Raw genomic sequence first — 13,742 nt, 5'->3', positions numbered from 1 at the left:
AAATGCATAAGATGAAAAAAACATAGTCCCAGAACATACTTTTTTTAATATAGGAAAATAGAAACAGAAGGTGAATTTAGAACAACAATATGCTTTTTCACATTAAAATGGGTCAAGGTACCATGAATGGTCTCCGTCAAAGAGTTTCTAATGCAAACACTAAGAAAGCAGAATTTAGAAAAAAAAAAAAGAAAAGCAGAATTTAGGAGAGCAAATCAAATTGTTTGTAATTTTTATTTTTTAACATTACTTTTATTAATTCCAACAAGTAAATCCATATTATTTTCAAAAAAGCCAGCATTCCACCTGGCTTTTATTTCCTTGCCTTTCATCATGGGAATTCCATGGCAAAGGGCAAAAGAGTTCATTTTAACCCATTATACCATTCTGCAATAATCTATTTTTGTATTTGTAATGTTTAAAACATTTAAATAAAATACTCAAAATCTTCTTTTTTTACATTAGAAACCAAAATTTTTTTGAGCCCACTGCAAAAGTGCAATGTATACTGAAAAATTTTTTATACTAAGTACTTACGCCAGTGTCATGTTGTTGCTTGGATCAAGACCAACTTCTATAACGGTAGTGCCTTCAATGTCCACTTCTTTACAGGGAGTTGTATTTCGCCCAGTTACCCTACAGGCCTGATAAAATCCATGTGGTTTCACTCGACCAGAGTCATTACCCACAAACACTTGCAACACTACTGGCTCATTATGGCCTTCCAGCTGGAGTGAGATAACATGGAACATAAACACTAATTAGCCTTTCAAATAATCTGATTGTCAAATCAAACACTTAAGACCAAGTCCTATATTTATAACTGGATAATAATAAAGAAATCATTTAAATCCTCAAGAAAAACGAAAGTACAATATTTTCATAAAAAGGAGAGATGGCTAAGTTTCTGTACAAAATGTTTTAATTCTGTAATAATCACACTTTGATTAAAATTTTATGTTTAATGATAAATTACCATTTATAATTAATTTGTACAACCAGATGCAAATGAATACACAGTCCTTTAGGTATTTATAAATTTATGGACTGCCAAAGCATGTAGGTTGTTCAAAATTTACCACCACCACTAATGGAAAATTCACTAAATTGTGTTAGTGGCATCATTATCATCATCATCAAATGAATACACATAGTGAATTTTTTACTCTTTTAAAGCTATTTAAATAGGAAAGTGAAGTGCACCTATATAAATAAAAGGGAAATGGAGCTCATTTGCATAGATTAGATACACACACACACAACATCATGAAATCCTGGGCCAAAACATGGTTTGAAAACTGGTAGTTCAGACCAGGATCTATGGGTCCTTACAGGTCTCTAACAAGCCTTCATAAGTTATAATTTGTATGCTGAAGAATAAATAAATATTTAAAGCAGCATTTGGGAACAAATGTTTCCAATGCAGATTTTTGTTCAGGTTTATAGTTAAACCCTGAAGCTTTTAATATAGAATGCATAAAATCACAAAATAACTTGTACAATGTATACCAAAGGGCTTTAAAAAATTCATACATCTTTTCTAACCCAGTATAGCTATATCTGTGAAAAGATATCAAAATGAGGGAAATAAGCAGATAAATAAACAATCTACCGAAACCATTAGCAGTACCTAGAACACTGTCTGGCACATAAAGGGGTGCATATTTGTTGAATGAATGAATAAATAAACTTTTGAGGTCAGTCAATTCACTCCCTATCATAGTTAGACAATCTAATAATACTTCTGGCCAAAGAGTACTTAAACAAAGCATAACTTAAAGTTAGAGCAATTGGGTTAAAAATACTGACCAAACTATCAACATGTATGGTTAGACAAATATTTACAAAAAGCAAAACTGAAATTTCTTATTTACCTATTATTTGTCCTGAGTTTGGGGGATTGAGGATGGGTTGGTGTGATGAGTAGCAGAGGGATAAGGAATGATGTTGTTGACTATTAACCAACCTTATAAATAGCCACGGATAGGTTTCCTGATCCCAAGATTCTACCATTATTTCATTAAAATTTAAAATGAAAGGCAGTCCAATTGAATACTACTCAACTAACACATTTTCACAAACTGTATTTAACAAGAATTTACCATGTGACTAGCCAAAATTCCTCCGTTTAATGTTTTATAAGGGGCAGAAACACTTATTAAATATCCCCAACCCAACTCTTTTTGGTTTGTCTTCAAAGAGAAATACTCTTTCTAACAAAGTTTCCCAGGTACTGAAATTTAAGCCCCCTTTTTTCATTTAGTCTAAATTATGAAAAGATGAAGATTCAGTTGATATCCTATTTCTTAAACTGAAGACTTAAATTATTTATCAACCCATTCTTTTCTGAGATGAACAGTCCTGATTTCTTTGGCCATCTCAAAAACCTTATTTTCCAAGTTCATAGTAATTTCTGTAATATTTTTTTCATTCACTTTAAAATTTCTTCTTAAATATTAAGTTTGGGAAGGAATAAATACAGTTGCTACCTATATCAAATATAAGGAGAACATAATTCATGATTTCCAGATATTTATCAGAATACATTCTCACCTCCTCTTTCATCTAAGCTAAAATTCAAATGACATCAAAGTAACAATATCGGGCTTAGGATTCAGTTTTGCTTTAATTTCCATTATATACACCTAGCAATTCTACCATTCTGTTGTAGGCAGCTTTTGCTGGTTAAAAACAAAACTGGAGGCGCCTGGGTGGCTCAGTTGGTTGAGCGACTGCCTTAGGCTCGGGTCATGGTCCCGGAGTCCTGGGATCGAGTCCCACATTGGGCTCCCGGGTTGGCGGGGAGCCTGCTTCTCCCTCTGACCCTCTCCCCTCTCATGCTGTTTCTCTCTCTCTCTCTTTCTCTCAAATAAATAAATAAATAAAATCTTTAAAAAAATAAAAACAAAAATAAAAACAAAACTGGAGAAATTCTTTGTATATTGCTAAATAAAATCAGTACCTTTACTGTAGGAAAGCCTTGCTGTGTTCTATCCTTTACTGAGCCACGGCTACCCTCAGTCAGGTACCGAGCTCTATGCTGGGTCTCAGGCTGTACAACTATCTTCAACTCCTTTCCCTCACTTTTAACAGGATACTGTCCACACAACATAGGGCTCTTCTTTACTCCACTTCCTTTTTGGTTTTCCAATGTTCTGAGAAGTCAAAGCACAACATGGAAAAAGTATCAAAAAGAGTTTTTTTCTACAAAAGTCATCTAAGATAAAGGAAGAAACAGGATAGGCAGTACATTAAAAACAACTGATTATCTTACTGACAATATACAGCCTAATGGAAGATACATTCCATAAGCAAACTATCTCAAAATTTTGTAGTAAAATTTAACTATACAGTGCAAAAATAAAAAATGCATATGTGCGGAGGGGGAGAAGAACCATGAGAGACAATGGACTCTGAAAAACAAACTGAGGGTTCTAGAGGGGAGGGGGGTGGGAGGATGGGTTAGCCTGGTGATGGGTATTGAGGAGGGCACGTTCTGCATGGAGCACTGGATGTTATGCAGAAACAATGAATCATGGAACACTATATCTAAAACTAATGATGTAATGTATGGGGATTAACATAACAATAAAAAAATTAAAAAAAATGCATATGTGTGGTAGGAGAAGGGGAGGAAGACTGAACGTAATAAGCCAGGAATAACAGGTAAGAGAATAGCTGATGTCATTATAACCTTTCACATTGTTCTTCAGTCAAAACAAATTTTAAAGCTACAAGATTAACTATCATTATCTTCTAATCAGACTTGCAAAGCAAAAGAAAAGTGGGAGTAACAAAAAAAATAAATAAATAAACAAAAGGCCTTAATAAAACAATTAAGAGTACATGTAGCATACATATTCTTTTGGATATCTTTCTCAGGAAAATTTTTCTGAAAAAATTATAATAAAAAAATCAGTGATCCAATTTTTATTGGGAAATTAGGTTTACTCTAAAAATCTTTCTTAGAAGTGTAATTTTTCAGACTATTTTTATTTGTGATTAAATAATTAAAGACCTTAGCATATAAAATCTTTATAAGCTGGGCTTTACAGATAGGAAATCAATTTTTTTTTTTTTTTTAAGATTTTAGTCATTTATTTGACAGAGAGAGACACAGCAAGAGAGGGAACACAAGCATGGGGAGTGGGAGAGGGAGAAGCAGGCTTTTCGCGGAGCAGAGAGCCCGACGCGGGGCTCGATCCCAGGACTCCGGGATCATGACCTGAGCCGAAGGCAGACGCTTAACGACTGAGCCACCCAGGCACCCCAGGAAATCTAGTTTTTAATTGTATTTCTTTTTAAATTTTTTTTATTTTTAAAATTTGTATTTCTAATATTTGTTTATCATGCATTTGCTATGTGGAATGTATGTTCAAAGAAAAATACTTCAAATGGTGGTTAGGACTTTAGGTCAATACATTTAATCTGAAGCATTGCAAATGTGACAAATACAAAACAATACTATTAGTTTTAAAATACATTTAAAATTATCCATGTATGGGGTGCCTGGGTGGCTCAGTTTTAAAGTGTCTGCCTTCGGCTCAGGTCATGATCCCAGGGTCCTGGGATCAAGCCCCACATTGGGCTCTCTGCTCAGTGGGAAGCCTGCTTCTCCCTCTCCCATTCCCCTTGCTTGTGTTCCCTCTCTCACTGTCTCTCTCTCTGTCAAATAAATAAATAATCTTTTTAAAAAATTTAAAAAATTAAAATTATCCACGTCCATTTTTTTTAAAGATGTTATTCATTTGAGAGAAAGTGAGTGAGACAGAGAGAGAGAGAGAGCATGAGCAGTGGGAGGGACAGAGGGAGAGAGAGAGAAGCAGACTCCTGGCTGAGAGGAGCAGGGAGCTCGAGACAGGTCTCGATCCCAGGACCTTGGAATGATGACCTGGGCCAAAAGCAGACGCTTAAGTGACTGAGCCACCCAGGCACCCCTACCCATGTACATTTTAAAATAGAGTCAGAGGGGATCCTGGGTGGCTCAGTCAATTAAGGTTGGACTCTTGGTTTCGGCTCAGGTCATAATCTCAGGTTCGTGAGATCAGCCCTGCATGGGGCTCTGTGCTCAGTGGGGAGTCTGCTTGAGATTCTCTCCATCTCCCTCTGCCCCTCCCCCCTCAAATGAATAGATAAATCTTAAAAATAATATAAAATGTCATGGCCTATATTGCTTTCTGTATGACTCACACTGAAAATACAGGAGCCAAGAGATGACTGTGGACAAAAATCTCCAAAAGCAAACAGGTCCCAAGAGGAACATTATGAATTCAAAGAAGAACAACGGTGGCTAAGAAGCCTTAAAAATGGCCCTAAGGTTTAACCCTCCATCTCTAACCAAGTTGTTGCCTCTATTACCAATAACAAAAAGAGGAAATATTGGGGCGCCTGGGTGACTCAGTCATTAAGCGTCTGCCTTTGGCTCAGGTCATGATCCCAGGGTCCTGGGATTGAGCCCCGCATCGGGCTCCCTCCTCCATGGGAAGCCTGCTTCTCCCTCTCCCACTCCCCCTGCTTGTGTTCCCTTTCTCGCTGTGTCTCTCTCTGTCAAAATAAATAAATAAAATCTTTAAAAAAAAAAAAAAGAGCAAATATTATATTCTCAATGGAACCAGGGACTGGAGTGAACCTCATGGCTAGGAAAGGGACACAAGAATGGAGAAAAGAAGGAATGCAAAGGAATGGGTGAAGACTGACAAGATAAGTGGGAGAGTTCTGAGGGCTAGTACTGTGCTCCATCATCTTCATATTCCCTGAATCCTGCATAATTCCTGAAACCGAAGGTGCTGAGAAAATAGTCCTTGTTGAAGGCAAATAGGAAAAAGGAACAAAGAAGGAAAGAAGAAAAAAGAGCACCTATTTTAATGTAAGATGAGAAAGACTGGATCCTAACTGGCCAAAGAATGCCATTCATGTAAGTTTGACATACGTAAGTCAAAGATTACCTGTGTAACTCATTTAAAAGGCCCTAGAAGAATAAATTCTACGAATCAAAGAGTTGAAACTGGAACAATGGGCAACAAATCCTATTTTCCTTTTCATCTTTCTGGGCAGAAATTCAAACATTTGCTTTCAATACAATGTGCTCTCAATACATTTGCTCTTATCTATGAAAACCGACAATGGTATCATTTTTTACTTATTTTAAAACCAAAGCAAAAATATTCGCTTACAGAAACTATGTAAAAACACCCCCCAAATATTCACTGAAAAGAAAATACAGCAAAATGCTAAAAGCAGTTGTACTGAGTGACTAGATTATGGGTTATTTGTTTTCTTCTATTTTTCCAAATGTTTGTAATTAATATGTATTAATTTTATAATAAGAAAAGGGAACACTTAGTTTGAAATATAAGGAAAATTTAGCATATGTCAATGAATTTGGCAAGATACAGTTTTTATATTCACTTATGCTAGCCAAGCTAATATTTATGAGGATAAACAGATGAATACGAGTTCTACTATTTCAGTAAAACAAAATATTTCATTTGGGATGAAGGCTGCTAAGTGAGTTGACAAGTATACATATTCTTAAAAAAGAATAGTCCATGTAACTAAACAACTTCTGAAATGATACTTTTAAAAGCCCTCAAGACTATCTTTATTCTCTAAAGCTTAAATGTAAAGATGGAATACATATATATATTTAGATCTTTAGACATGTAAAAAATGAAAATGTCAACTAATCCTTGGAAAAGTAGTCAATTAAATTACTAATTTTTAAGGCATGATGGCTTAAGAACAAACAAGAAAGTAGCAGTTAATTGTATGGGATTTTACTTTTAAATGACATCTAAAAGGTAAATCCAGTTTTGGCATACTCTTCAGAAGTCTTAAGATGACATTCTAATTCCTTTGTGTTACACATCCTTTTGGTTGTCTACGTCACAAAAAAATAATTTCTACCACAAAATGCCTAAAAAGGGTTTCACATCCAGATGACATCATGTCTTAATTTCTATAAATATCTAGAAGAGATATAGGGCTACTGATTCTCAGGACATTTAGTTGAAGAATTTAAGAATGACATAGCTAGGAATGTTTAAATACTAAGTAGTTCCTTTTCAAATGATTTTGTTTTCTTAATAAACTTTAACTTTTATATAATATTTTAATTATACAAAAATGCTATTGCCATCTTGAAGATCAATAAAACTGCTGTATACAACATATTTGAGAGTATATTTCCTATAATTTAGCATTATAGAAATTGTAAATATATGGCACATTAGATCTAAGGCTATATATACCTTATCCCTCAAAAGATTTCTAAATTTCTTTCATGTTTCTAGAACCTTTCTTGTTGAAGAATATAGGACGTTAGTTTGAGATCCTCTTAATAACTGCTTTGAAAAGCCTATTTTTCTATATATTTACATAAACTTTTATCCTCTCCTTGATATAGTTCTTATAAATTCAAAATGAAAACTTCTTCCATCATGTCTATTTGCTAGTGCCAAATATTTTTCCATTACCTAAGAAGCTGGACATTTCTTCTGCTGCTTGATGAGTTTCTGTTCCATGAATTATTTCATGAGAGATTTTTGTCTTGACAAATGTTATTATACTTTCCCTGGGTAACCTCAAATCATTTCTAAGATATATCTATCATACAAAAGCAGAAGCAGAAAAGATGTAGGTCAAGATATCTCTTTAATAGGAACTGCAAATCATATGTGTTGACTAACCCTATGTCAAAATTTTATTTGTTCATTTGGATCTTTAACATTTATTTCAATATAAAAATGAAAATCTCTCTTCTGGAACTTAAAAAAAAATTTTTTTTTTTTTGCCTTGAAGCCCAAATAAACACCCGTATTTAATGACAGATACACATGAGCCTTTTAAATCTGTGCAACTATGTTTCAGAGCATTATTCTACAGGTACTAGTTGTACAAATATGTTCTAGAATTGACTCTGCTAAGGGCAACATTTTAGGAAAGGGTATATCTTTTTTTTTTTTTTAAGATAATTTCCTAATCTGGACTTTCTAAAAAGAAAAAACATTCAAATGTTTACTTTTATTTAACTACATCACCCCAAAGAAGTTCTAAGTGAGAGGAGAAAAGAAAACAGTATAGAATAATTACACTTAAATGGTAGATAAATGGTAGCTATTACTTTAAAAATGTACTGACAGAATATTTAAGAACAAGATTAATGTACATTAAAAAATATTCTCCACAATACTCAACCAGATCTCTAACTTAAAAGATATGAATGATGTCATCAAGTAGTAAACCAACCTAACGCTTCTCCATCACTCTCTGTAACAACCTGAAATTGTAGGAGGTTCTGGATCAACTAAAGACCATATGCTGCCTCCCGAAGAGTAATCTCTCAAAATCCACTGAGTTAAATTTTATCAAATTATGTTGAACGTACTATAGGAAAATCTAATTTAAAAAGTCTAGCAATTAAATATAATAAAAGTACTAAAGGAATTAAGAAGTTAAAAATAAGTCATAGTATTCTATACTATAGCAATAAATATTGTGTACTACGGCCACTGAAATATATTTATATGCAGATATATTTATAGTGAGTGCTGTGAACTGGCAGAGATGAATGAAAACTCAAACATGTACCATGACCTGTCCTATCACCCTTCCAGTACATAAACCCAGATTCACAGGAAAAAAAATCAGTGATATATTTTTTAAAAAATATCAGCACAATGTATCAAAGAAAAAGCTTAAAATAAATACATGAATCTAAATGATGAGAATCAAACCATCAATTTAGTTTTTTCTTGTTTTCATCAAAAGAAAAAAGTCTAAAATCCTCATAGAAATGGAAATGGGTTGAAGCATATGGGGAGACAACATGAAAGAACACAAACTAGCCCTTTTCAAATGTTTTGAGTTAACTACGGCCATTACACTCTAGTTATTTCTCTGAGTAAAAATATTTTTAAATCCTTTTAAAATACAAATCCATTTGTGAAATTTAAGTTATTTCAAAACAGATTATTTTCTACTAATCATACCCATAATAAGATACCTATTGCTAAAATCTATTAATGTTTTTCTCTAGTGAAACTTGGTAATTTTAAATTTGAATTTTCATGTATCTCAATGATAAAATCAGTATCTCTGCTTTATATGCACACTTGAATTGAGCAATTACAAAAACTGGGGAATGATTGATTTATTTATTTTTTGTTTTGTTTTGCACAATGGTGATAGAACTTTAAAAAATGTGAATACCAACCCATTTCCTGCTTTTGAGTTGCCTTTGTTGTCCGTGGTAAGCTGAGAAAGCACATAGTGAGGGGCTTTGGCACTGTCGGCATCAAATATATCCATGTTAGATTCTTCACAATCTCGTCGTTTGACCCCCGGCCTCTGCTTTGGATTTCGTTTTCGTGATTTACGAGGTACCTCAGTGTTATCATTGTAGGAACTGGTGCTCATGTTACTGAAGTTGGAGGGGGAATCCTCCATCCACATACTGCAGCTCTGCTCTGATTCCAATCCACACCCCTCATCCTGGCAGGACATCCGACTGTTATCCAGCAAGTCCTCAGGTGGTGGTGAGATGTACAAGACTGTGTGCCTCTTCGGTGTTGATGGATGCTGCTGAACTGTGTTACTGGTTAACTGCTTTTCACTTACCCCTCTGTTACTTACCCCCAAGGCTGAGGAGCAGCTCTCCACTTGCATAGCCTTGCTGTCGGTGACTGAGGTAGAATAAATGGTAGGGCTGGAAGAGGTGGTAAAGGAGCTGCAAGCACCGCCCATGGAGGAAGAGGAGGGAGCTGAAGAAGCATCTGCGGTGTACAATTTAAGAGTAAATACACTATACATATTTTCACCTATGCTGGCTAGCAGTCCCATTGAAAATGTGATTCGTGAACTGATTGTTTTTCCCCAAAATGAATAGTTGGAATTTGGTTAAGTTTTAGAATATAAATGCTTCAAGCAATACAAGGCCTAAAAAAATGCAATTTTAAAAAATGCCCAAATAGCGATATTTTACTTGTGCTATAATTGATAGATTTTTAAAAATCTAATTTAATGTTTTAAGCTGTAAAGCAAGAATAAAGCTTTTATTGCCTCAGCTGGATGTTCTGTTGAATTTTAATCATTTAAAATAATAAAGAAAACCCCAATATGAAATATATGCTTGTGGTCCACATTCAATGCCAATTAAATAATCCATTATAGAATTTGAAAAGTGGGACTGTGCTTAGCCACAAAATATTAAAATAAGTTTCTAACCTATGAAGCAGAGAACTACAGGTCATTTTTAATGCAGACACTCCCTGCTTCAGAGGCAAATCCTGGAATAAAAATATGAGAAAATAAATGAGAAAAGAGCTGCTGATTATTCCAGATATCAATTATAAAATGAGAAATAAATAGAAAAATTATAATCAACTGAATTGGAGGCAAAATGGAACTGGTACCGTCACTATGATTGTTGTAAAATCTAGAATAAAAGTGAAAAAAGTTTGATTTGGAATATGCTGGGCTGTGGAAGATAAGGAAGTTAACCACTAAGGGTATCCAGAAGCTGGAAATGGCAGTTCAAAACCATAATCTCTAAAATAAATAAATCCATCCTTTATGGGAGAATTAATAAGTAGAGTAAGGACTGATTATTGGATGGATTTCTCTTACAAAGTACTTGATTACACACTCAGCAATTGTTTACCACTATTGATTTCCTCTCTCTTTCAAGGGCCTGCTTGATTTTAACCATTAAGGGAATTTCTTAATATAAGTAACAGTAACTTTTATTGACTGAAGCCTAACAGAAAAAGAGTTAAACAAGAAATTCTAGTGCTGGGGAAGCACTAAAATTAGTTTCTATAAAAAGGTCTTTTACAAAGCCATTTATTTATTATGCCTAGCAAGAAAGATTTAAGTAGATCTTTTCAAAACATGTGCCAACTGGCAGAACAGCTTGTTGAAAAATACTACTACTTTAAGCCTTTATAGCACAACCTCAAAGGCACACTAATAATGTTAAGGTTGGAAGTTGTCAGTTCTTAAAATTTTAGAAATACCATTTGATCTTGTATAAGACATGGGAAGGTTCATAATCATACACACATAAAACTAAAAATAGGTAACATGGGACAGAGAGCTAAAAGATATGTTTAAATCTAAAATCAGTTTTTATCTATAGCCAAGTGTGCCACTGTGTTACAGTGGTAGGATAAAATTTAAAACTGATGTGCAGTCATTGGAATTGCAATATTCTTATCAATTATAATCTAAACAGTGAATGTAAGAACGCCAGTGTTCAGATAATCAAAAGCCAAGTGCCAAAGATCTATTTTTAAATTAAAAACATGTACCAGAACACTTAAGTCATTTGAAAGAGCTAAATTCACCCATAATTTCTCACTGCTGTCAAGGCTGAAGAGCATAATAATTAATATTAGCCATTAACGATGTGATCTACATAATGTCACATGGAAATATTTTTCCCAACTACCAGGAGTCAAAGAACCTAGGGCAATTAGATGATACCAGTTCCATTTTCCAGTTTGTATCTTTGTCAAATGCAGTAGCTGAAATTGGAAAATTCAGTCACTTTAAACTGCATTCCAATTTAAAGAAAAATTTATCAATTTCGTATCATGCATTAATGCAATGTTTTCTTAGTAAATAAATATTTTAAAAAGATTTGTAAAAACTACAAAATCTAGATGCTAATGTCAGTGACAGTTTAGGAGCTGATTTGTAGCCACTTTGGGTTTAAACAACAAGTTTTTTCCTTGTTTTTTTGAAAAATACTATAAAAATCATTTTTAAAATAGAGAAGGTATTATGTATAACATTCCTCCATCTGTTCCAACTATTGGCAAAAATGAAACTAAATTTGTGTGTGTGTATAAGCCTATGTTCTTCATCTTCAGAGAAATAAAAGTACGCAGCATGCAGAATTTGCAGTGGAACACACAAAACATGCAGCATGAATGCTGTGAACGTGTATTTCTATGAAGCGGCTTTCCCCCACCCACCTTTTTTTAATCTAAGTATCATGCACATGAGAATGCAGAATATGAACATCTCAGGGATCCCTGTCCATGACAGATGGAAAGTACTGGTGAAAAGTAATCATGAACTCAAAAGCAAGTTATGTGATATTCATGAATTTAATATGCAAGACATAGCCTAGCATTGCTCTTAAAGGTATCTATGATTTTATCTTGCACATCTTATCAAAGCAATCATGGTTATAAAACCCAATTGATATAATCATACATAAATGTCTGTTCTGGGACAGGTATGCCAAGCTGTGATCTCATACCCTACATAAATTAAAATATTCTATACATTTTCCCTGGACACCTAACATACAATTTTTATATTTTACCTGCAGTTTCCTGGATATACTTATTAAATAAAAAAGTTCATTAGCACAAAACTATGAAACTGAAAACATAAACTCTGTCAGAAGACAGCAGTAAGCATCCTTTAATTAAAAAATATTATTACTTTTTAAAGCCTATCTCAGTTTGAGCCTAAATTACAAAAGATTCTATTCATTTTAAGACTATAACAAGTAAGACAAATTTTTAAAACTATAAAACTCTTTACAACAATATCACCGTTACGTTGATAATGACGATAATGGTGTATAAAATCCTTCACATAAAGATGTTTTACATTTTGGTTAGCAAGACATCACCTAAGTGTAATAATAATGCCAAATGAGGTGGTGAAGTGTAGAATAAAAACTATGGGCCCTTTCTTTTTTTTTTTTTTTTTTTTTTTAAACTATGGGCCCTTTCTAAGATCTTTCTTAGACCCTCCCAAAACCTAACAAAACCTAACTTGCATGTAGTAAAAATTTAAATTTTTTATTAAATTGATTAATTGGAAGCCAATATTTGAGAACTATGTTGAATTATATTAAAGTTATATTGGCCAATATATTGGCCCAAAAATATATCTTACTATAATAGCATTATCTGATACAGGGAAGGGTTTAGAAGTAACTTAAGAGTTTAGAGGTAACTATTTGCTATTTCTACAAAGAGTGTGCTAAAAACTTTCTTTCTTGAAACTATATATAAACCAAATTATCTACTTGCGTATTAATCCATAAATTTACTAAGAATAAAAAATCCTTAATATTATCTATTAAAAATACATTAAATTATATCAAAAACATTTTAGATTTCTAAACACAAATTTCTCATTCCCAAGCAGTCCCAGAAAAGCACTCAAGAACATTACTGGGAATACTCTAAATGTACTTAAAATATCTACAAAGACCTTTTTAAGTCACTATATAATTAAATATCAAGAAACAGCTTAATTGACTTTCTACAGAACTAAAATGCTAATGTAATCCTGCCTCATCTATATATTCTTTTTTATTTTTAAATTGTTATAAACAAAATATGCTAACTACCCTTCCCCCCTTTTTTGGTTTTGAGTCTCTTTCTGTTAGGAATGTATAGACTATGTTTCACTGCTGCATATTAAAAGTACAAAAACTCCAAAAAAATTTTTTTAATAATTGCTTTTATTTTCTAAGCAGAATAGTTGTAATGTATTTCTATTTTATACCTTTATAATTTTATTTGTTCTTTTATTTTTTATTCAAATTCATTTACTTAACATATAATGTATTATTTATTTCAGGGGTATAGGTCTGTGATTCATCAGTTTATTTGTTCTTTTAAATCCCTTACCAATCCTTTGCAAAGTTGTCAGTTTTTCTTAAAATTTTTTCTTAAAATTATTCTTTTACCTAAGTAACACATGAATAAATT

The 13,742-nt window shown here is 33.2% G+C and overlaps 1 protein-coding gene across 10 annotated transcripts in view; it reads right to left on the bottom strand.

The window, feature by feature from the left end:
* NFAT5 (nuclear factor of activated T cells 5) overlaps positions 1 to 13,742 on the bottom strand; it is a 182,887-nt gene that overhangs the window by 43,496 nt on the left and 125,649 nt on the right. For 6 of the 10 annotated variants that reach the window (XM_032424469.1, XM_032424473.1, XM_032424472.1 and 3 more), the window contains 3 exons: positions 9,215 to 9,773; positions 2,963 to 3,155; positions 538 to 728 (listed from right to left, as the gene is read on the bottom strand). In XM_032424469.1, coding sequence (XP_032280360.1) covers positions 538 to 728; positions 2,963 to 3,155; positions 9,215 to 9,773 — 943 coding nt within the window. Of the gene's footprint in view, positions 1 to 537; positions 729 to 2,962; positions 3,156 to 9,214; positions 9,774 to 10,224; positions 10,287 to 13,742 lie in introns of those variants that run through there. The other 4 variants (XM_032424477.1, XM_032424479.1, XM_032424478.1 and 1 more) reach the window with 3 other exon arrangements.

This window comes from Phoca vitulina, unplaced genomic scaffold (assembly GCF_004348235.1).
Source record: "Phoca vitulina isolate PV1807 unplaced genomic scaffold, GSC_HSeal_1.0 scaffold30, whole genome shotgun sequence".
Lineage (NCBI taxonomy): Eukaryota > Metazoa > Chordata > Mammalia > Carnivora > Phocidae > Phoca > Phoca vitulina.
Note: the sequence above shows the minus strand (reverse complement) of the source record. Positions and strands in the feature narration are given on the sequence as shown.